Source organism: Morchella sextelata, assembly GCF_020137385.1.
Source record: "Morchella sextelata strain SCLS chromosome Unknown scls_17, whole genome shotgun sequence".
Lineage (NCBI taxonomy): Eukaryota > Fungi > Ascomycota > Pezizomycetes > Pezizales > Morchellaceae > Morchella > Morchella sextelata.
The window spans coordinates 994,819-1,018,792 of record NW_025408632.1 but is presented as its reverse complement, the minus strand read 5'-3'; the positions used below and the strand labels follow the sequence as shown (position 1 = coordinate 1,018,792).

At 48.9% G+C, this 23,974-nt stretch overlaps 5 protein-coding genes across 5 annotated transcripts; 2 read left to right on the top strand and 3 right to left on the bottom strand.

Annotated features, from left to right (window-relative positions):
* Window positions 1-415: 415 nt before the first annotated feature.
* On the top strand, window positions 416-1,360 carry H6S33_004377 (uncharacterized protein; the record flags this gene model as incomplete). The annotated part of the gene is made up of 5 exons (XM_044835731.1): window positions 416-418; window positions 597-866; window positions 920-1,059; window positions 1,119-1,235; window positions 1,351-1,360. 5 exons carry the CDS (start codon window positions 416-418, stop codon window positions 1,358-1,360), a joined length of 540 nt encoding a protein of 179 aa, XP_044691115.1.
* A 3,293-nt stretch (window positions 1,361-4,653) lies between these two features.
* On the top strand, window positions 4,654-5,244 carry H6S33_004376 (uncharacterized protein; the record flags this gene model as incomplete). The annotated part of the gene is made up of 1 exon (XM_044835730.1): window positions 4,654-5,244. One exon carries the CDS (start codon window positions 4,654-4,656, stop codon window positions 5,242-5,244), a length of 591 nt encoding a protein of 196 aa, XP_044691114.1.
* A 4,436-nt stretch (window positions 5,245-9,680) lies between these two features.
* Window positions 9,681-12,248, bottom strand: H6S33_004375 (uncharacterized protein; the record flags this gene model as incomplete). Its single annotated transcript, XM_044835729.1, has 3 exons — window positions 9,681-11,293; window positions 11,376-11,880; window positions 11,955-12,248. 3 exons carry the CDS (start codon window positions 12,246-12,248, stop codon window positions 9,681-9,683), a joined length of 2,412 nt encoding a protein of 803 aa, XP_044691113.1.
* Window positions 12,249-16,508: 4,260 nt separating this feature from the next.
* Window positions 16,509-17,803, bottom strand: H6S33_004374 (uncharacterized protein; the record flags this gene model as incomplete). The annotated part of the gene is made up of 5 exons (XM_044835728.1): window positions 16,509-17,043; window positions 17,096-17,505; window positions 17,559-17,626; window positions 17,679-17,718; window positions 17,789-17,803. 5 exons carry the CDS (start codon window positions 17,801-17,803, stop codon window positions 16,509-16,511), a joined length of 1,068 nt encoding a protein of 355 aa, XP_044691112.1.
* A 2,875-nt stretch (window positions 17,804-20,678) lies between these two features.
* On the bottom strand, window positions 20,679-22,460 carry H6S33_004373 (uncharacterized protein; the record flags this gene model as incomplete). Its single annotated transcript, XM_044835727.1, has 2 exons — window positions 20,679-22,152; window positions 22,231-22,460. 2 exons carry the CDS (start codon window positions 22,458-22,460, stop codon window positions 20,679-20,681), a joined length of 1,704 nt encoding a protein of 567 aa, XP_044691111.1.
* Between the last annotated feature and the right edge of the window lie 1,514 nt (window positions 22,461-23,974).

Here is a 23,974-nt window from a genome sequence, read left to right as displayed (position 1 = left end):
TGCGAGCATGAAATTATTATTATTATTATATTATTACAGGAGATTAAATCATAGGATATCACTCGTATACAAAGGTACCAGTGCGTAGCTGTGCCTAGAAGTTTCCTTATGTGGGAGCGGTGTAGAACACATCACAGGTTGTGACCTGTTGTGCGGATGATGCGGGCATCAATGGATAACCCCACGATCTGCGGGCTCGGCTAATTCGTCTGTGAGTGGCGCGTGACCTTGGTTACGCAGCCGGCAGTAACAGCAACTATCCAACTGTCCAACTGCCAACCCCTCATCTAAAGGTCGCCGCCTCTCCGCTAGCAGTAGCATCCTAAGAAACAGCTCGCTCTCTTTAAAAGTCCTTCATATCTCGATATCTAAGTTAACCCAGTGTTCAAGTCAATTCGCTTTCCCACAATCGATCATGGTATGTATGCAACCTAATCTATGCCCCTCCCCCTCGCTCCCTCCCGTCCTTTTCACCCCCTGCTGCGATGCAGCAACTACAGTACATGTAGATATATACCCGCTGGGAGGGATGGAGTGAAGTGAAGTGCAGGTTGCATGGGCCATGATACAGTACGATATTAATACGCGGCATCTAGTCTACCGAAGAAACCGGTCTCCCCGCTCACTGGACCGTGCGGTTCTCCAAGTCTAAGAACCTCCCATACTACTTCAACACATCTACCAACGCATCGCAATGGGCTCCTCCGCCTGATGCGGACACTGAGAAGCTGAAGGTGTATATGGCGAATGAATTCCCCGCCACGATGCTGCAGCCGTCTGAGGGCGGTGGCCAGGCGGGGAAGATCAGATGCAGCCACTTGCTTGTCAAGCACGAGGGAAGCAGAAGGGCTAGCTCATGGAAGGAGGTTTGTTGTGCCCACCTTCCCCAGCCCCCAACTTATGCTGAATAAGAGTACAGGCCAAAATTACCAGGACAAAGGAAGAGGCTATGGAGATGATTCTCGGCTTCGAGGCGCGTGTGAGAGATGGCTCGGTTAGCTTGGCTGAACTGGCGCTCACCGAGTCTGATTGCAGCAGTGCGAGAAAGCGCGGCGATCTGTTGGTTTCCCCTTCATATATCTATCGCAAACCACCTTCCAGGCGCTGACAGAGAATAGTGGGTTCTTCGGAAGGGGCGAAATGCAGAAGGAGTTTGAAGATGCTGCCTTCGAGCTAAGACCTGGTGAAATGAGCCATGCCGTGGAGACTGCTTCTGGAATCCATCTTATCGAAAGGTATGCGCTTTCCTTCCTATTTTCATTTCTCTCCATCTTGCTTGCCGCTTTCTTTATCCCGAATTTAGACGGCTTGAAACTAATTCGGTGGCATGTGGCATGTGGCATGTGGCAGGTTGGAATGAGCTTTTAGCTTTAGGTACTTACCCGTTCAGAGATATTATTCTCGTAGGAAATGAGAAATGAAATACAGCATTTTTTTTTTCTCTCCCTCCTGCGTTCAGGTATTCTGCTCGTTTACCGCCACCTACTTATATCTTCCCCCTCCATTTCTCATCTTTCCTCTTTCCTCTGCTAGTATATGTAGCGTATTGCTATCGATTGATTCAAACAAATGAACTTGGAAGGCGGGTATATTGGGTGATTATGTATATTGTACATTATGTACTGTACATCCGGTTGCATCCCCGGATCCCCGGCCTTCGCATTTCTTTCTCACTTCTGCAGAGAAGGAATTTGGTAATTTGCCAGTCAGATACCGACTTTTGAGATAGATAGCAGAGCTCAATTGAGCAGTGTAGAGTACCTGAGACACGTGTATGTGCATAGAGATAGAGTAGTATACCCGGCCGGCGTCAATCAGATCTACAAGGCAGCCATTTTTGAGAAAACCCTCGGCCCGTGTTTAGCTGCCTAGAGCAAGCTTGAGAGAAAACAAATGTACTGATTGAGGTGATATAACCCGATCCATTCCATGAGTACTACAAATACCGTACCGGTACTCTACATACTATCTAATCCCTGTTACATGCGCATATCTGAGCCTTATCTCCAACGTTCTATCGAGATCGAGAAAAACAAACAAAAAACCTGAAAACAGCCATGTTCTCCACTCCATGGTCCACTCTACCATGGGTGGAGGTTAGGGCGGGGCGGATAAATTTGATATCCATCATACCTGTGGGATGACTTCACGAGCTCAAGCAGATCGGATGCTGATGCTCGTGAAGTGGGGAGATGGAGCGGGGGAAACACGTATTCATCAGTGAAACAAATCACCCAAGAGAAAATGAGATCGATGGGTGCGGGAGAAGTTGGGACCCTTCCTACCTATGGGCAGGATTAAAAAAAGCTTCAGAGGTTACAATAAGATGCCATGCACCGCACAGACATCGCCGATTCGCCTGGCGATGAAGTAGGTAGGTAGGTGTAGGTACATATGTATGTAGGTAATAGCTGAGCGCCATCACGAGTCATTTCACGTAATGAGTGTTTTCTCGGTTGGTTGAAGCGCTGGCTAGCTATCTGGTTGAAGGATCGATATCACGAACGGAATATAAGATAATCAAATCAAACGTTTCGACAGCCTATTCCTGTCATATAATCCAATTACCGGGTTCTAAGAGCGGAAACACAGCACTCTAGTAGTAACTCCAAGCTCTGTCAACAGGGACTGGGGGGGGGTTAAAAGTTCTTCCGAGGAAAATTTCTGGTGTTGACATTAGATGATAAATATAAACATTCGCATGTGATATGACTTGTTGGAAAACCAGAAATTTGGTGTTGGCGGGCACATGTCTGATCGTATCATATACAGTCGCACCTCGCTATGTCGTATCTCGATGTCCCGGATCTCTTGCTGTCTCGTACGAATTGGCCTGCTACTTGTTTTCCACACCAAAACCTATTTGCTATCTCGTATTTTGGCACTTTTCGGATCGTACGGAAAATTGAGAACAGATATCCCCTGTCTCCATACAAATAGTATTTGCTATCTCGGATTTTTAGGTCTTGGAAGCAGTTATAGCGGGGGTTGAGGGAGCAGCTATTCTAATAGAGAAGTGAGCTTAAGGAGGATTCTGCACTGCTCTGTACATGGGCTCAGAGTAGGCTCAGAGGATCGCTCCATCTCTCATTTATAGGAGTTAAACCTCTCAATAACCTTTATATGAATTTCAGGATATTTTAACAACTGATACTTGTATCTATCTCTAATTTGGTACCTGTTCGAATTCCAGTTATTTAGATAGATTCAGCATGAAATTCCATCCAAAAATGAAGATTTTTTGATTCCATACCCCTGTCAGCTTGGGAATTATTATTTGCTGTCTCGTATATTTGCTATCTCGTACGGACTGAGCTCCTCGAACGCGCTAACGACATAGCGAGGTGCGACTGTATGGAGGGGTATGTATTCTAGGGTGTGGTTTAATTGAGCCTCATGCCATTTCTTTCATTCCTAACCTTCACGAACCTCGGGTACACGGGAATGAGAAGAGGGTTTCTACTCGTTCTCTAGCCCGGTGGAATTGAAGCCGGGAAAAAGGGTTCTATTCGACCAATGTTGTTGTCGATGTGAGAGTTCAGGCTAGGTACCCACTACCAGTACCACCACCACTATGGTCCACCTAGGGAACGTTTCCGCCACAGGGCTGACACTGACGATGCATGTGGCGGCCGGAAGCGAGAAGTTCGTGTGTGTGTGTTTGGGTTTCCGAGCGAGCTTTAATCCTTGTCTTGCGCGCTGATCGTCCCTTCCGCGGATTGGGATTAGGGAGAGTTATCTTTGGCGCGGTGTGCTCGAGCCGCGAGCGGTTTTCACATGTGAAGGCGCCTTTCTTTTTTTTTTTATTTCTCTCGCGATGTTTGCAACACACTCAGTCTGAGCTCCTGAAGGCGAGAGATCAAGAGATCACCCTGTGATGGGTCAATTGGATGAAACCTAGAGCATTGAGAGTTAATTGACTGCATACAATACCTTCCCTACCCAGAGGTTGAAAGAAGAGGAGTTGACAGGAAAGTGGAGAAAACGGTTAAAATCTACAACGGCATGCAGCTGCAGATACGGCCAAACGACTCACAACCTATCGTCGAAATCTGTGGTCGTCGAATCTAGCGGTTTGCGGACAACATACCGGCAGATTTACGATATCGGAAAGCACACCCATGACAAGCCAGCCCAATGATAAGAGACCCTATCGAGTGTGTCCAACTGGGGGCTTTTCTTTTTCTTGCTCTTCACATGTCAGGCAAAATGAGGGAGGCGAAAGTTGCGGCGCGGAGCGCGAAATACAGTGGGGGACGAGAGGGGTTGCTGCTGCATACGTACGTAGACGCAGATACTTATCACCCACTCAATTCTAGGCAGATACGGTCTGTGTGAGGTACATATGTTTCGATACAAATACGACGGTTTCCCCCCCTCATCTGCCTTGATCTTACTTGTCTCTTAGTTCTGCTCATTGCTTCATCTACACTTGCGCTCCTACCTCATTGCTACATAGTAAGTTGATCCTCCTGGTTTCAACCCAACCACATATTTCCTCCTGTTCTACCCCTTCTACCCGCAAACCAATCCTTCTGGCCTCACTATATATATAACATCCCACTAACTCACCTCGTATCAATAGCTTCTTCGTCGTCCCCCAATAAAAAAAACTTAAATCACCTCATCCCAAACTACTATCACACCATCACAATGTCTGCCACCGAGACCCAGGAGCAAATGACCAACGGCGAGGCCGTCACCCTCAAGTCCCTCGACCACCTTGCCTCTTACCCAATAATCTCTGACTCCATCACCACCTTCAAAGGCTACCCTCTTGGCCAGCGATCCATCAACATCACACACTCAGCATACAGCACCTTCATTGCCCCATTCTCATCCTACCTCTCCAAAGCCGCCCCTCTTGTCAACCGCGCCGATGACCTCGCTGAGAGCAGCCTAGGAAAGCTTGAGGAGCGCTTCCCCATTGTCAAGGAGCCCACTGAGAACATCAAGAACTCGGTCGTTGGATACCCAAAGAAGCTTGCTGGTGAGGCCTACGCACGTGGATTAGAGCTTGCAAATGACACAAAGGAGTATGTCTGCACTGTCTATGGCGAAGAGCTTAACAGGCAAGGATCCGGAGAGAAGGGATATATTCCTATGGCCAAGGCAGGTGTGACGACGGGATTGGTGGTCAGCTCAGACTTGATGAGTTACATCGCGTCATACCTGGGAAAGAAGAGCAAGAAGGCCAACGGAAAGCTCGAGGAGATCAAAAATGATGCCAAGAGAAACAACTAGAGAGCGTTTTTAAGCCTCTTAAGTTATTGTTTTTGTTTTTTCCTTATCTCTGTTCTTTGCGTTGGGTTGGATTGATGTTTTGGCACACATCCTGGATCGGTCTGCCGCAAGCTTTGCTTTTTTGCTTGCAGTATGGAGGGATTTTCTTTTTTCTTATCAGCTTGGATCTCACTCCGCGGTTTTAAGGAGACATCGAGCAAGAGGCCGGGTCATCGCTTTTTTGTGCTTTTTTTCTCGGTTAGATGGAGTGGCAATTCGTTTTCTTTTTCACTCAACTTCTCTTCTAGGTAAATATATGTAGTCTAATAGAATCGGGGTTTTTCCTTAAAAAAAAAAAAAATACACGTGACTCGCAATTATTCTGAGAAGAAAAGATGAAACGCACTAAAGCTCCTCACTTCTGTAAACGGTATTTTTTTTCTTTTTTGCCCTTTTGCCTTCGTCCGAAGTCGAGCCTCCGCCCGCATGGTTAGGGCATATCCGCCGGCCGGACAAGTGGAAGGATGGGATGGGATGGGGTCAGGCAGGTCGGTAGGTTCGGTAGAGGAGAGGGATCTGAGCACAGACGGGGTCGCCGATGACAGCTACAGATGCGTGGCGCATACATATCGGCCGTGATCGCAATCGAGTGATATTTGGTGAAGACAGTATATATGTTTGTGGATTGTGTATGGTATCCTCGTAGGGCCGCTTGTAGTTCTTACGGGCCCTCATGATGGTTGTTTTTGGGGCGTTGGGTGATACGTGGGTGATGCGTGAGCTGTGGGGGACTGGGTTTGGATACTAAAATATCGAGGTGGGAATAAGAAAAGTCATTTATTTATATAGTACTGTTGTAAGATGGTCTTAGTAACGGTAACTAGACGTGTCATCTTTCTGTATAAAAAGATACCTGTCTTTCATTCTCCTTCGTGATAGAACCATCATCCTATCACTTACATATATTGCGTCTTCCCACAACCATTAATACACCCGTACCACAGCACAATTCTAATACCAGTACCAGTAGCCAGTAGAGAAAACTCCTCCCGAGCCCTCCATATCCCATAGTTGTCCCACCCCCACACTTACACCCCGCCATGGACCCACACAGCAAATCTCCCCATGACCAAGAGTGGTAAACCTATCCCCACCAACACGTGGCGAGACCGACGTACATACACATCCAAACAGGCCTCAACCGGCCGGCACCGTATGGCTACAAAACAGGCAAAACAGGCAAGTAAGCGGAGCCCACACTCTGCCCGTCGCCGCTCGATCTTGTCCCACCCCGCCCAGCGTCCGATTAGCACAACTCAACCAGACGTACGGGTACGGGTACGGGTAGCTATAGCTAGGCAAACTTGAAAACATGCATCTACCCCTCCCCCCGCACACTTTATCGATTCCCCCTGGCTGTAGGTGGTTCGAGATTTTAACTAGTGCAGGGTTCGGAAGGTCAATGATTGAGGATGCAGGAAAATGGTCTGCCAAGCCTCTGTGGCCTTTCTGCGGTTTGTTGTCGCGCGGGGTACTAGGGGTGTGGAGTCTGGATGTGTGGCATAATAAGCTGTCTTTAAGCGAGCCTCTATTCTTGGTCTTTTGGATTCTCGTCACTCAGGTTTGGTCTTGCGCCGGCCGTTAACGCGTTGGAACACAACACTCGTTAAGAGAAGTCACAACCCGCACCACGGGCTTGGCATCAATTATCTATGTCTAATACGGCCATAAGTTCCCTGCCTGAACCGGAGTCCTAGCCAGGAGATACTATCCTGGCCCAAACAGTTCTCTGTATGACCACCTATATCCTTCCCACCTAACCCTTTCGCCGGAGCTTGATCCTTCCCGCCCAAAAAAAGATTCCCAATGGCATCTCTGCTTCACAAATTCTCACTCGATCTCACAAACACTGGAAATTCAATTATAGAGGACTAAAGTGTTTTGTTTCAGCTACAGAACCTAATTATGATACATGAAAATCTGACAACACGCCAGAAAAGAAGAGGCACACAGGGGCCGCCAAAAAAGAAAGAACCATGACGCCATCACACATAACCGCGGCAAGACGGCGGAGGGCGGGGCGGGGGGTGTCTTTCGGGCAGTGCGGGATGATCTAGAGGGGCTACATACAGTTCGACGCGGGGAAAACAGTTTCTGCCGATGAAATACATGCAAGATGCACCTATGAAAAGAGCGGCATAGATGCACAGATATACCACAGCGAAAACTCCTTTTTTCCCCGAGAGGAACAATGTGGGCTCCGGATCACCTCGCGGCCGGGTTAATGGCGCGGGTACCCCCAATTGTTCGCTGCTTGAGTAGAAAAGTTGCTTGATCCTTCCAATAATAAGAAGGGCTGTACTGAAATATCAAGCGCGTCTAGTTGCAATTGGGGGGCGGGGGGTGTCTCTCAGGCAGTGCGGGATGATCCAGAGGGGTTACATACAGGTCAACGCGGGGAAAAGTACAGCTTCCGCCGATGAAATACATGCATATGCACCTATGAAAAGAGCGGCATAGGTGCCAGATGTACCACAGCTAAAACTTTGTTTTTCCCCCGAGAGGAACAATGTGGGCTCTGGGTCGCCTCGCGGCCAAGTAGTGGAGTGTTAGGAGATATGCGGGGTGCTCAAGGTCGATGGATAATTTCCTTTCTTGAACTGATCAGGGTCAAACTTGGCTTTTATCCAGCTCGATTCTTGAGTGTTGGGGCGATATTGACAGGTATCCTCACGGGCCTGTGCACGTGAATATCGCCCCCTCCCCCGCATATAGGGGTTGGTGTGAACTTGACAGTTTGCTGTGGGAGACAGAGTAGATATATATAGCCACTCAAACTAACAGCCAACACTCTCGGTTATGTCAACTGCTCGGCGAGTGGCAATATATATACTATACTACAGCTCCCAAGTCTCTCGAAGAGAGAACAAACCGACTTTCCCCAATACTGGTGCACACAGCACCCGGGAAGACGTGGTCATTCACACCGATTTGCGCCAGCCAATTCACTCGGCGTTCTCGGAGGGTGGAACTTCCGAGACCTAGGGTGTGGTTAGTGAGCTGTTGGGGAAAATGAATTAGTTAGGGTCAAGTCGGAGGCTCACCGCCATGTGAGTAGGGTTTTGTAAATAACCCTCGAGGCTCCGTACACACCGATACTCAGCGGTCTCGGTGGACGGTTCGACGACCCTGGCGTAGGTCGTTATAGAGCGTGCGGGCGTAAGGGTTGGGTGGACTGGCGCCCGCACGTAAACCATCCGTCTGCTACACACGGTGTCGTGAAAACAAAAGACCACTTCGTCCATTAACTTTTGTTTCCTCCACACGCCGGTAGTCGCCAAAAAGGCAAAAGGAGGGGGTGTCCCTTCCAGACGGATGATATTGGGGATTGACACCGGGGGGCGACACATGGGGGCGGGGCTTCGCAGCATGTTGAAATACTACACAGCCACCCAGGATGTGTCTAGCAGGTGTCGGGTTTGGTAGCAGGGTGGCTCAAACAGCGGAAGTGGGGGAATCCCATACCCGCCTATTGTAACCCCTTCTCTGTTGGATCAACCATAGGAGACGGGGGGTGCCAGTGGGTTGGGCTTCCCGACGAGAAGTGGGCCGGTGCTGTGAGCTGGTTGCTGCTGAGTTGAAGTGGGGGTGGATTGACCGCCTATTTATGCACGATTTCTGGACGCTAGACACCGCCTATTTCGAGAGACTGCTTTTCAATTAGTGATGTGAGAGGGACAGGTAGAATCTAGATGAGTGATGGATGGTGATGCAAACAATACCGCATAGCAACCCCGGATTAGGGCTAACCTAGCCCGCGCCGGAGAGTTTATGTCAACGTCGGAGACGGCCTTCAACAAACTTCTTCTTACGCGAGGAAGAGTTACACTGCATCTCCCCCCGCCTTCCTCGCTTCTGATGGCTTGATTCATATCGTGGGAGGAGACATCTGTTCTCTTTGTCAATCCTACATACCGCACTGCATGGATGGCATGATGCACAACACCTGGCGGTGGATGCTAGGACTGCCCATGTAATTATTCGACAATTGCTCTAACCACACCGCCTATGATGATATGGATGAAGTCTCTTGCTCTACATTGCACAACACGGAAAAAGAAGAGGCACGAGGAGAAAATAATTTGGTAAAGTAACGCGGTCATCTTCTAAGCCTTTCCCCGATGGTGGGAAAGAAAATGATGCAAAACTCCAAATCGAAAACCGTACGTAAAGTAATCCAAAAATAACCAGCAAAGAAGAAAAAGAAGCTAAAAAAAAAGAGTTCTATATACAAGAAGTTCTAAAGAAATTAGGTGATTAGATCCCCACCACCGGAGAGTGTGTGTCGTTCTATGTATGTATAGGGCGGTAGCTGTAGGTATTTACAGTATACTAATGTATTATACAATTCGCAAGGCAAGTCAAAAATTCATGAAAGTCGTAAAAAAAGATCCCATTCATTCCGGCAAAGGCACACCCTCATCCCAATGCTTATGCTCCCTCGAGCCTCCCGCATCCAACTTCGGCAAGAACTTCCCTCCTCTATGCCGCATCAGGTCCCTCACCTCAGCCCACGACTTTGGCGACGCATCGCTGCAAAACGCCCGCGAGAAGGCAAACTCCCGCAACACAGTGCGCGACGAAGCTGGTTCGGGCCGCCGCTTGCACTTCTTCAAGTAGTGCCTGACGCCCTGGGCGGTGAGCTTTGGACACACGGGCCACAGCGACGTGTGCGAGTACCGCGCGTTGGTGAGAAGCGGCGGATACTCGATCCACAGGCCAGAGTCCGCATCCCGCTGGGTCTGCGGGTTCTGGTTGTTGTTGTGTGCGACCTGCACGATCTTGTCCCAAGCCCTGATGATGAGTCGTTCTAGCTTCTCGCAGGGGCTGAAGATCTTTGAGAGGTTCGAGTCGCGGAGGTCCTTAGTGGAGAGACAGATGTCGACGCTGGTGATAGTGTTCCGCATGGCGCGCATGACGTCCCGGGTGCGGTCGGAGAGAAGCCAGACTGACACGTCGCCAGCGAGGACGAGGGTTTGAAGCTTTGTTAAGCTTTCGAGGGGGGAGCGGGAGAGAACTGTGCTGCGTGGATATCGGATTGCCCCGCGTCTGGCCTGGGATCCCATGCTGAAGTCTGCATCCATGAGCTTTAGGCTCGTTAGGCCAGCTCCAAGTGAAGGGAGGATGTTGGTGAAGAAGTGCATGTATGTCTTCTCCGCACCCAGATGCTTATCCTCCCAGGAAAGCGACAGCTCTTCAAGGTCCAGGGTGTGGTATGTGTAAGAGCACCGCGAGCGGGTATCGTCAAAGCTGTTTACACTCTTGGCCTCCGCTGCCGCCGAAACTAGCCCGAACATCCCGTTGAACTTTGAGAACTCCACTGTGCGGAGATCCCGCCAGAACTGGGGTGCGAAGTTCCATCCAGCAAACACCTTGCTTTCAGTAGCGCTATCCTCCATGATAAGGTCGATTAGCTTCAGTGCCTGGGGTACAAATCCAGCGGCACCCATGTCGACCAGCATTCGCCAGAGCTTGAAGGTGCCACAGCTCATCCTTGCCAGCCTCAACGCTTTGAAGCTCCCACTCTGGCGAATCGCAAATGGAACACTTCTAGGGTCCTTCCCGGGGAGCCGCGAGTACTGTATGTTGAAATCTAGATCCAATGAGGTTACAGAGTTGGGGTTCAGGCAATCAAAGAACCTTTCCAGGGCTCCTACAGACCAGTTGGAATCTGACCGATCACTCTTCCAGTCTTCGTTGTGGCTGTAGATGGGATCATAGTGCGTCTTGAAGCGCCAGTCGAGGATTGTTAGGCAGAAGGTGTCTGCTTTGACCTTTTGTCTTCCAGGGCGTGAGAAGCTGCGGTTCACCAGCGTGGGCCGGATCGAAGCTATGGCTTTCCCGAGCTCGGGGCAAACCATCCAACCGGAGGAGATAACGAGGCGAGACAAGTTTTCGAGGGAGCATATGAGCGATATGGGATGAGATATCCGGACTGGATCGAGGGTTCGCAGCTGACCCAATTCCGGGATTGTGAAGCCCTTGAGATGATGGATATGGGGATATAGGACTGGATTTCGGAGAAGAAAAATCTGTCAGTATCTCTCATCTGTAAAAATAATTAGCCAAAGTGCAAAAAAGGATTCACCCACAATCCATAATCATCAAAGCCGTATCTCCGACGAAAATCTTCACATCTTTCCCGTAAACAGGGCTTTTGGAGTCATACTCGGATCCGCCAACAATCATCCTGTCACCTCTCGACGCCCCCGCTATCTCCAACCCCCCCAAAAGCCCGCCGAAAAAGTACTCAGAGGCCCCGGAACCAAGCGCCGTCTTCACGCCCACAGCTCGCTGTGATTTCATGATCTCCGTCAAAACCATTACCAAGGTCCGCGCATCGAGGTGGGTGACATAGTTGATGTATGGATACAGCGTTGCGTTTGCAGATTCCGTGCTCGATGAGACGGTGAAGCACGAGAGAAGGAGTGTACGCCAGAGCTTCATCATCCTTCGGTCGGCCGTGGTGCTGAAGAAATCCACTTTTCGCGAGAGTGGGAAATATGTTGATACAAGGTCTCGATTTGAGGAGTCCGGCATGAAGACGCCATATCCATGCGTTTTGTACAGCATCGGAATTGCTGCATATGACCAAAGCTGTCGAATTCCATAGTTAGCCAGAAATTCGCAAATATCCTATTGCGTACAAAAAAAAAAAAGGACAAACTAACTTGGCAAGTCAAGGCACAGTTCAATAGATTCTCCAGCGGCGGATATCCATCATCTCTCAGGCCCGGTGCCACAAATCCAAATATCAACTCCCACAGCTCGAACGGAATCCGATCTATTGCTGGTGGCAACGGTTCTAGTTCCAGGAGACCTGGAGTGCTTGGTCTCGACTCGTCGTAGTCGTAGTAAAAAGTCCCCTCAACATCTTCATCATAGAGCTCTGCACCCCCCATTTCCTCATCCTCTGATTCGGGCGAAGAAGACTCCTGATCGTAGAAGGAGAACAGCATAGACATGACAGAAAGTCTACATATGTACAAGGCGCGTGTCTAAATCGATATTGAGCAACGTATTATCGATCTAATGATGTAGGACGGCCTTATTAATACCTGAAGATATCGCATGGCATGTAGGTACAGTAAGGTAGACTAGGTAGGAGGGCTTGTAGGAGAGGTTACGGTTTGGTGGTATTTATTCCAATGGCCCAGCCAGCCACAGGTCTCATGTCTGCAGTTTAACAACGCATCCTATTGACCCCCCTCCCTCGTTAGGTGCACAGATGGAATCGTACATACTCTACCGGTACTCACATACTTGACGTACATACATGGAGTTTCCCCAACCCAACGTCGTTTGTCAATTGGGTCATCCCAGCGTAAGCGTGAACCCGGTTGGCCGCATGAAAGTGATTGTTTGGCTTGCCCTCTCCCGGGGCGCTTCGAGAGGGTCCTGGACCGGTTTGAAACCCCTAGTCCGGTTCTAAATCCACCCCCAAATGGACCACCACGTCGACAGCTCAAGCACCACCGTACTGCTGTGTGTAATCGTCTTTTGAAAGTTCCAAGATGTGGAAACTCAATCGCGTAACCCCGCTCCACACAACCGACATTGTCAAACCACCCTCCTTGGGAAACATTCAAGCGAGCGAATGAGATTTTTTCTCTCTCTCTCACGCCTTACTCTAGACCCGATCATTCGAGTACGGAAAATACATGTCTAGCCAGTCAGATACCTAACCTGGCTCACACGATCTCTGGGCGTCGGCTTGCTTTCCGAGAAGAATCAGTCAAGTCAGGGCCAACGTCAGGCAACAATCAAGCTAGGTCGAGCTTTCTACACTTGGATCCAAACAATCTTGGCACATAATCTACCCCGCCAACGTTTGTTTGGATAATTTATGTTTGATTATGCGGTAGACGCGGTGATGCGTACTCTATCGAGGAAGCACGATCGAGACCTGGATCAGACCTATCGAAAATAAAAATATGAAGAAATTAATGAACAGCTAGAAACACGGCATGTTCATCAAAGATTGGCCAAAACTCAGCCAATCATACCGAGAGATACACATATAACATACCAAGATCAGATCAGAGCCCTCAGAGGTATCAAAGACAAGAAGACAATGAGTTATAATGGGCGAGTGCTCAGTACATGTCAAGAGTCTCTTTGACACGGTATCTCCAGCATCTCAAACATATTCTACTGATTGGCTCACCAAACAAAGTCGTGTACCTGGATCTCACAACTTACTCCAACATGTACCTACATGACATGAACCTGTCGGAATATTTGATATGGGAAGAGACACACAATACATGCCCCAAGTATCTTTCGGATATGACATTCTTAATTGGGTCGCTGAGCGCCCTATGCTTGTTTACCGATCATGAGGTCTCACTCGGTAATTAAAACCTAAAAGGGTTACCCGGTAAAGATTTGCTTCTTTTCCCATGGGAACCTGTTCCAGATTTCTCGGCAGGCAACCGAAAAACATCTGGAATCTCCGGGCAATTCTAGAAGGCAATATTGAACCGTGTTATAAAGTGGCCCAGGCAAGGAACTCTATTTGAACCCTGCCTTGGGGCTAAACCGACTTGGGTTCCATTATATGATGATCTGTAAGTTGTCGGGATAAGCTCGTGGGAACATAGCTCGGAGTCATGGATCGCCTTGACATCAATATCTGCAGAACCTTGGGGACCGGTATCCATGCAGCCCCGTTGCCCTGTGCTCATGGGTGATCACGACGAGCGGCAGGAGACGAGATGTCTTGAAACCTTTTCCCGAGAGCGGGTGCCCGGGACTTAGAATATCAATTCGTAGATGAGACAAGTCTTTCGGTAGGTCTCGAGATTGTGGAGGTCTATCCATTGACGGAAAGCTTCCGTGAGTACGGAATTGACTGTCTAAATTTAAACATCAGAAAAGGCCTTTTCTTTTTCAAATCTTCGAGGATAACAAAGCCCTGGTGGAACCGAACTTAATCGAGTGCCCTATGTAGAGTAGAAAGTAAAGCCTCTTGCAAGGCCTAAAGATGCATAACTGCACTGAGTTCAAGGTCGGCGACACTCTCCAGGGAGCAGGCTTTCGATCCGCCCGATTTAGATACTCCCTGGGCTCCTCTCATACCATCACGGACCGCCACGACACAACAAGGCTGATCTTTATCAGCCCGTGAGGAAGAAGAGGAGGGCTCGAGATATTCAAGCCCCTTCGGTTACATACTTCAGCTGACAGGTAAGCTCGCATTGATCATCATATTAATGGTGCACCCTCTGTCTTACCACACTACTCCAAAGTGCCCATGTGACTGAATATCTCACCTTTCTATCGTTGGAATCTTTCGGAGTCAGGCGTAGCCCTAAAAGCTCGTGCCACGCGTGGTCCCCCCAGATTTGCTAATAGGAGCTAGTACGTAACATCATTGCTTCTGATGGGCGTGGTGGATCTAGATGTGTGAGCTGAAGATGCACGATATATCCCACAGGAACCCTAGCCCTGAAATATGCCGACCCCACGTACTGTAGCTAGTGGGGGTCTGTAAGACTGATTAGTCTCTAGATAGGAGATAACCGAAGAATCTGATTGCAATGCTAGTCGAACTGAAGAATAAAGAAAGAAGGAGAGAGATTCCCTTATAGAAACAAAACTAAGAGTGGCTAAGTGTTCTTTAAAACAACATACGTACGCATATGGCTACATAAGCTGTTAGAACAACGTCCAAACTATACAAGCCAGCCAACTAACAATGATGAATTTCCACAACAACACCAATGACGTGGTGCAGTATGCAGACTCGCTTGTTAACACGCAATGAGCGTAACTATGTAACGTTATAGCGCCAAAAAAAGAGACTCGTAATTTTGAACTCCCCCGCCCCATTGCAGGCTTACTCCAGTATATTAAGAGCAGGGCTGTAGGACATCCAGACAGGCGCTCTTGCAATCGGGGATAGGTTGTACTGCTGTTGAAGCGAGGAGCAGATGAGATCCTTGGCTTCCTTATTCCTGTCTTCTTCAGTCATTACTAGTAGTTTTTAGAGTTGTGAGGGCGAGGGAGAGAGGCCTCCGTAAATCAATCACAGAATTTTCGCCCTTATACAAATTTTCTCATCAAAACAGCAGAAGTTCCCGATCGGTACTCAGTGCCTTGGCCCTTCGGTATATCTCTTATGCCTCGTGGTTGATCGTCTGAAACTACATGTACGACAGCTGTTATACCGCTAACTGAGCCATTCAACCACGGCACCACCCCCTAGCCCAATCCACTGGACATTATTTCGAAGCTACGCTATTAGCGTAAGGCTCTCGATCGGAGGTAGGAACGGATTCTATTGCCGTGTCACTCTTTCCAACCTTTGTGGTGGCTGCCTAAGGACCTCATGGCACTCATCACATTTCATTCATGGGCTGATGCATACGTGTACAAGACGCCGTGAGCATTCTGTGTTTGATAACTGCAATGAACAGCACACCAAACAGATGAAGTATATGCACATGTATGTACCAATTGGGGGTTGTTCTCCGTGATACACCTATAAATCACGAGTGATATTCTATGAAGCACATTCCAGAAGTGGAGACTTGAGGGCCATTCGATTTACGAAAACCAGAGTAGACCAACTCTGGTAGGGTGCGTATCTGTATAATATCCCCACAAAGATGCACCTGCACTGCTTTCACTAGCACCCACCCGCTAAGAGAAAGGGGCTTAGGGCTTTAGACGAAAGATCCGCCGTGCGACTAGTTCCGCTCATGCATGCAACAAGTTACATCTCTACTCTCAGGAGCGATATGCAACTCTCTGAATAACAGTACTCGAGCAGTAGCAGTCCACATGTGTGGGGCGATGGCATCCCCGATTTTGGTTTTGACGGGAGTAGTCTTCCCGGATTCTTATGTGTAAATAGTGGATTAGTGTAGCCTAGTCCGTTAATATCAGTATATAATGCGAGTGACATTTCATGAGGCAAAAATCAATTTCAGTACTTTTTTTTGTTCTCCCCATTATAATACAACAGGAAACCATCCAACCCGACAAAAGAAAAGAAACAAAAAAAGAAAAGATCCAATAGTGTAAGGACCAAAAAAGAAAGTAAAAACAGCCGCGAGGCATCCAGAAATCTTGGCATGTATAAACCTAAGAAAAGAAAAAAACAAAAGAGAATTAATAGGAAACAAAAACGAGGAAAACGCCAATCATTCACCCTCCGTTAAACATAAACCCACACAAAGCCGCTAACACAGAGACGTACAGACGTACACATACAGACATTACAACTTGACTCCACTACCGTTGCTCACCACCACTTGGTCCTGCATCACCATATCCTCCATCACGTCGCTGGGCTCACCACTGTGCCCGCCACCCCGACCTTTATACCCGCCGCCGATACCCTCAATCAGTGGGCGCTCCTCTTCGCCGCCACTCGCCTCATCATCACTGCATACCCTACTCCCAGCGCCACTGCGGCTGCCCCCAAAGTCGCGCCCCGCCTCAATGACTTTGAGCTTGTCTCGCAGCGCCTGGGCGGTGACTTCCTTGGACGAGAATCCATTCTTGGGGTGGTTGCACCCGTTGACGCAGCCGCCATATGTCAGACGGGCGGCCATGGCGGCCTCGAGCTTCTTGATCTCTTGAGGTACATCCTTGGCGCGCTTTTCTTCCTGCTCTTTGCGGTAGGCGGACCATGTGCGTAACGTGTTCTGCAAGATGTATTTGTCGGTTTGGGGGTCCTTCTCCATTAGTACGAACTCGCAGTGGTTGACATTGCGAAGGTCCTCAAAGTGCTCGACAGAGTAATGGTACCTTTTCACTTAATTAGCACTAACACAGCACTAAAAGAGAGGCGCGAACAAACCATTTCATCAGGAAGATCCTGGTCATAAGCCCGTGAGTGACAAGCACAAGCACACTCGGAAAGTCATCCTCCGCAAACTGTCGCCAAAGACTCTCATTGAACCCCGAGACCCGATCGTATGCATCCGCGGCGCTCTCACCATTCGGAATCCGGTAGAAGAAGTGTCCGTAGGCTGCACGCTCGTGCCACATCCGTTCCATCTCCTCGCTGCATGGTTGGAAGTTGCCGAAGTCTTGTTCACGGATGCGAGGCTCTTCGTAGACTTTGATGGTGCTGCTGTTGGGGTGGGGTGTCAGAGACTGGATGATACCAGCGGTGGTCTCACGGGTTCGTGTGTAGGGCGAGGTGATGATCTGGACGGTGTCTTCGGGGCGGAGGAGCTTAAGGAGGCGGTCACCAGCTTCGAGGGCCTGGAGGGGATTAGTAGGGTTGAAGTGGGGGTGGGGGCATTGGAGGTACGTACCTGACGGTTACCTTCTTTGGTAAGCTTCACACGGTGGTCGGGAACAGTTTGGTGAATTGCGCGGTTCTCTGGAGAGGGAATTAGTAGCTGACGATGAGATTTTGGCGGGGGAAGACATACTGTTTCCTTCGCTCTGGGCATGGCGGACGAGGATGATGAGCTGTTGCCACCGAGAGGGGCCCTGGTTAGCTACTAATCAATTAAACAGGTACTTGAGTAGAGAATCTCACTCTTGGCTTGCCCATGGTGATAGTTGTTGGAGACGGTGGTAGTAAGTTGTTGTTTATTTGGATTGCTAATCAATTGGCTGTAGTTGGATAGTCGGGAGTGCGTTGTCGTCTAAAATAGTTTCTCGAGTTGGTAGTGCCCGGTGGGTAGGGTAGCTAAGGGTAGGCTCGGTAATGTAGCGGGAACGTCGGTTGAGATCTTATCCTTCAACGTTAGCTGGATGTTAGGGCTGAGAAATACCCCTTGCTTATCGATGTGCTTGGTAAACGGGCAAAATAGGAATTCGAAAAAGGGCTTCCTCTACTGATTTATCATGCAAGGAGGTGGACTAACTAGGGAGACGAGAAAAGAGCTTGAAGAGATCCAATGGCTGCGACAGATGGAGTTGACTGACAGCTGGGAGCACTATCACTCTACTTAAGTACTCTTCGTTCCGCGGTGCGTTGGCGCCGATGTCCTGATCTGCTTGCTTATTCTGATTCTCGGGAGTGGGATGATGCCTGGGATTGTTGCTAATAATGTTGGTTTTTAATGTTTCTGTTTTTGTCTCTCGGTCTCTTTTTGTCTCTGTCTGTTTCTGTATCTGTAGGGCTTGAGTTATGCAGGTGGGGTGGATTCCCCTCATCCTTTATCCTTTATATTTCAAGCTCACCTCAGTGCGATTGCGATTTCCAATCTTGATGCATTGTCCGGGGGCATTGCTTGCTTACTGTCTAGCTTGAAACTTCTCTGTTGACTGATCGTGATCTTGACCGAAGCATTACCTCAATACCTCCCATACCTCGCGGGATTAGATGGAAGCATCACTGCGCTGCCCACAAAGCACAGTCCATCATCAAGTATTCCTACTGCACTGCACTGTAGATCTTCACCAACTGTACCAAGCGAGCCAACTGCCTCTCTAAATTAAACTGAGTGACAGACAGAAGAAGGCAGAGCACATGATTACAGTGGAAGCTGCACTCAGTGCTGACTTTAACCAACCAGGTCGTTCCTGACTGGGGGTTGGCGCATGCGCAACCGCCCAATGGAAAAAGCAAAAAGAAGGTACACTGCAGGCCACTGACAGACAGTAGTTCAATCGACGACACAATAATGCTTGATGGTGTGAGAGAGCGGATATTTCCCCCTCATCTATAGATGGGTCTAGTGGCGATAGTACTCGATATGTTAATACGGGGTAAAAAATTCAGAAATTGTCGATGGCACTGAGGAGGCCTTTTGGGAAAAAAACTGGGCAGGTTTTTTTTTCTGCTGCCATGTCCCGGCGGCCAATTAATGCCAACGCACGAACTGCGCTGCAACATCTCATGGAGAGGGGGGGGATGAATTGTGTTTTCCCTTTCTTTCTCTCCGGTTCAATCTTCCTATGCGCAGGATCGTACTCAATTAATCGTACGTCGTCTTAGAACAATTCCTCGATTCCAATCCCATGGCATGGGCTGGCGCATGGCATAAACTACATAATGCAGGTTTAAAGGCTAAAACACTCACCCATACATGTACTCTTAGGTATGGGGAGCTAAAGCTTAAAACCAATATTAATCATCGCCACGTGCTCTAGCTACATGTAGGACTCCTTGCAGAACTCTACCTACATACATGAGTGAGTGTATGAAATGTAGGTACTCATGAAACGGCGATATTTTCATGATGCACTGAATCTGCATGTAGGGTGATCTGTGTCAGAAATCCCAGCCTTCCAAAAGTGAGTAAAAGGGCAAAAAAAAGTCTGGATTGAAATTATGCTCTTTTGAGTAGTTAACTATCTTTGGTAGCCCAGCTCATCTCTATGCTATCCGCTGGCCGGATTGACATTCACACAGTTATCGGCTGTGCTAGTAATATTTGAAAGTTGCCATAGGTCATCGCAGTTGATACTCTTAACCCCTAGATGTCGCCAACGTAGATGGGCGCAGTCGTCTCCGTAGCGGAGTGGATTTAAAGTTTTTTTCAAGCCTGAAGACAAGTCCCTCCACCCCCTCCCTCCCATTATGTTTTGTATGCAGTATGAATACAGGGCAGTCGTGGTGCAGATCTGCACTTAGTATGATCAAACTACTAGGACGCCAATATGTCTTGTTCGAAGCCCCTGAAGTATATAATTCTCCCCATCAGTACATCTCGGTGGCTCTCGATTGGTCCTTACGATCCAGTCATAGGGACGGCCGCAGTCGCACGCCATGGCTCACCTACCACATGCATATAACTAACGGACAAGTTAAAAACATCGATCACTTAATTACTTAGCAACAAATAATGCACTATCATATCTACTTCGTGGAGAGGCTGGGCACTCCGGCTTGGTATGTATATACATATGATGTGCTGTTGTATTCGAACGAATTGGCCAAGGCTGCACAAGGCGGACACGAGTTTTGAAAAGAAAAAATCTTTCTCGGATGCTGGCGACTACAGAAAACAGCGAATCATGTATCGATAAATCAATATTTCCTTGGAAATCTCCTTCGGAGATAGACTACCTGAATGCCTTGGTGTAAGCCCAACCAAACGCTCCGAGGTCTCGATGATCATCATAAAGTTGTATCTATTGGTGGACGCCGGAGAATACTGAGATAGTGCTCTAGAAGATGAGATTGTCTCAGATACAAAGAAACACCAGTAGCGTGCGCAGAGAGGGGTTGATGGCGTGATGGGATGATAGAACGTGTGTTTCCGATACGAGATAGATATGCGCAAAAAAGTTATTGGTGCGGGTTCTGGTATGAGGGGTACGCTGTAGTGGGGGCGGACAAGGCTAAAATGCGAGTGATATTCGGTGATTTCATTATCGCACAATCACTCGTGACGCACTTGCATAGATCATCGCGGCGCGCTGAACGTTGGTATTAACTGGCCTCTAATCTAGCCGGTGCTCAGCTGCACCGACACCTACTCTTTGACCACCTCTTCCACGAGCTCGTTTTCCTCCTCTCTTTCTTTTGTTTTCGCCCTCAAGCTTCTCGCCTCAACCCTCCTATTTCTGTTTTCCATCCAATCCCCTTTCTTATCCACGTATCTTTTATTAATCACTTCCACCTCTTCCATTCTTTTTCTCTTCATCACAGGCATATACTTGCCCCTCAGCAGGGCAGCATGCCCACCATCCACAATCACTTGGCTCTTTTTCGAGCCCTTCAGCTCCCTACTAGTAACCCCGACCCCGCCACCAGCAGCGATAACGTCCAGCAGACCTCCTGCCAACACTTCGTCCACAGCAGCCTTGTGCCAGATTTTCCACACATCTCCGGTGAGCTCCGCTTTGCTCTCGTATTCCCACCTTAACATTCCCTCAGGAAACATACAATCCCATAACACAAGGCAGCGATCGTTTGCCATCTCATAGTGGGGCTTGCAAGGGTTAGTTTTTGTATCTAGAAGTTCGGTGATAATTGATGGCTCCTCCAGTCCCTGCCCCACAAGAAATAGCATTGCTACCATGTGGCGAACCTGATGCCATAAGAACGCGGACCCATGCAGCTCGAAGTAGAAGGTTTTTGGGCGCCCTGTTTCCGCCACCTCAGTAGCAGAGCCGGAAGCAGCGCCAAACGTTGGCGCTTGCGGGACGACCTCATTTATGGAAGCGTGACGGATAATGCGATCAAACCGGCTAATCTGCTTGCTAGCGTCGATCTTACAGAAATTTCTAAAGTCGTGATCACCAACATACAGTGCCGCGGCCTCTCGCATCTTGTCAATATCGAGGTGGATGCTTTCTTGGGTTGTTCCAGCAGTCCCTGGAGGGATTGGGGGGTTGGTGAAGAAGTAGCGGTAGCGGCGCTCCTCACAATTGAAGCGGGCGCTGAAGCCTTCCGGGGGATTGGGGCACCAAGCAAGGACCCGGATATCGGGCGGAAGAAGCCGGTTGAGAATTTGTGGGTAGAGGAGCTCGTCGGCATCAGAAAATTCAGGGGTGCTGGGCTCGTCAGCCTCGGCGGTTAGGTCGGCACCGAAACTATCGTCTAGGGTGACTGCGGCGGGGTCCTCGGTGGTTTCAGCGGGCGGAGAGCGGGGAGCTGCGGGGAGTGGTCTGTTACTGCGCACACGCACACCAATCACCTGGCCAAATGCTGAAACTCCCTTGTCAGTGCGCCCGCATTTAGAGTACTCCACCGCCTCATCTCCAGGCCAGCCTAGTACTGTTTCCTCCTCTCCAGGGAGCCCGTTGTGTGGGACTAATCGTCCTTTGAGCAGCGCCTTAAAGATCTGCTCTTCAACCGTAGGAGTGCTGAACGGGTTGTTAGCATGGTACTCGAAACCTCCGTAGTTTGCACCAAGATAGGCGATCTTGAGTGCGATGTGACGTGTTGAATAGGCCGAAGAGTCGAACGTCTTTTTGGCTTTTCGAGGCTGGACCTGCTTTACTCTGAGGGATGGGTTAATTCCAAGAGCACCAGAGGGTTCTCGATGCCAGCAAGGTCTGATGAGGGAGGGACTTACTTACGTTTCCTGTGACTTTTCCAGTTCGAGGATGCGAGTGATGAGTTCAGAGTGCGACCACTTTGAGTAGAGCTGTTCCCGCTGCTTCTCCATGGCTAGACGTTTAGCTTCGAGCGCAGTGACGTTGAAGTTGCGGCAGTGTATGTGGGGGAGTATGAGGGTGGTGCGAGTGGTGCGCTGAAGACGGATGAGTCGCAAGACAGTTTGTGAGCTGTTGAGCCGCAGAGTTGTCATTACCCCTCCAGTACCTGGGTAGGTATATAACGACCTGCTTTCAGATGTATTTCCTATTGCGGATTTGACTGGAGAATTGACACACGAAGCACCCGAACCTACTGAAGTTTTTTGGTATTGTTGTTATGTAGTGGTGGATGAGACAATATTTTTCTTTGACTGTGGGTCAAGGTAGATACGAGAAATGACTGTTTGGAGAGTTTTTTTTTTTTTTTTTGTTTCCATCCGAACTTTTACTACAGCGGGACTTCCCGCGTACTGCCACATAGAGGTCTCCACAGCATCAGCCACAGGTGCCCGAGCTTGAAGGAAACTCCATGGATGGACGGGGAACGGGCATTGCAACGTGTCCTTGGAAGAATTCTCTCATGTGAGAAAGGGGAGAGAGAGGTAGCAGACGATGGATTAGGATATATTATTGTTTTGGTATATGGGCAGAAGCAGCAGCAGTAGTAGTAGTTGTTGGGTGGTATTGAACATAGGTTGTAGTAATTGCAGAGTAAGCCCTGGTAAGCAGAACTGAGAAGGGTATGGGAGATAATATTCAGAATGTGCTAGGATCCATAGGGCTGGATTGGATGCTGACGCGAAATTAAATCTTTCCCTACACGCATGCCTACATACGTATCTACTTTATTTACCTACATGTGCCTGTGTGCTCTGCTCTACCTACGTCGTCTCTAGATCTATCTTCTCTACCTACCTACATCCTACCCCCCCTCCTTGATCTTGGATTCGACATCTCCTCCTTGTTATCACAAGTCTTCAGATAGAGTGTAGGTACCCAATTCACATATCCAAGAAGTATCTATTGCACTTACGACGGATACTCCCAACCACGCACCTCGACCAGCCAGCCCGCCAGACTCTCCCACCAACAGAAAACTTGTCCCACCCCCCCTAAGAGCCTCAACGCCTCGCAACCCCCACAGCGCGTCATCTACCTGCCATACATCATACTCACAATACATATCGAATCTGTCTGCCAGCCAGCCAACCCATCCACGCCAACAGCTTTTCCCCCATCTGCACTCCACGATATAGATGTTTCCACAAGAGCTCTAGCAGCACAATTACTTTTTTTTTTCTCCCAAGAAAAACGACAGCAGCAGCGAGCGCTCTCTACACCCCCGACTCGGTCACAGTTCCATGAATAGCTGCTGTTCATGCGGCCTCTGTCAGTAGTACCTATCTATTCCTACCTCCTATTCCACTTGCTCGCGCCCAACACACAACCCAGATTGAAACTAACAACCAAAAAGGCTATTGGCGATCTTGGTTTTCATTGCCGGATACATTACTGCGCGCTTCTCTCTAATCACCCAGGCGATTGAATTGGCATACTTTGCTTGGGACAACGGTGTTGTCGTAAATACTCCCTTCTCCTTCTCCCCCGTTCTCATCGAGACAACTCCCAACCCCCGTGGCTTGGCTGGAAGCTTATCCTCACCTCTACCCACTTGGCTAACTGGGGTGTCTGTGTGTGTGCGGTACAGGGACGAGCAACAAAAGGA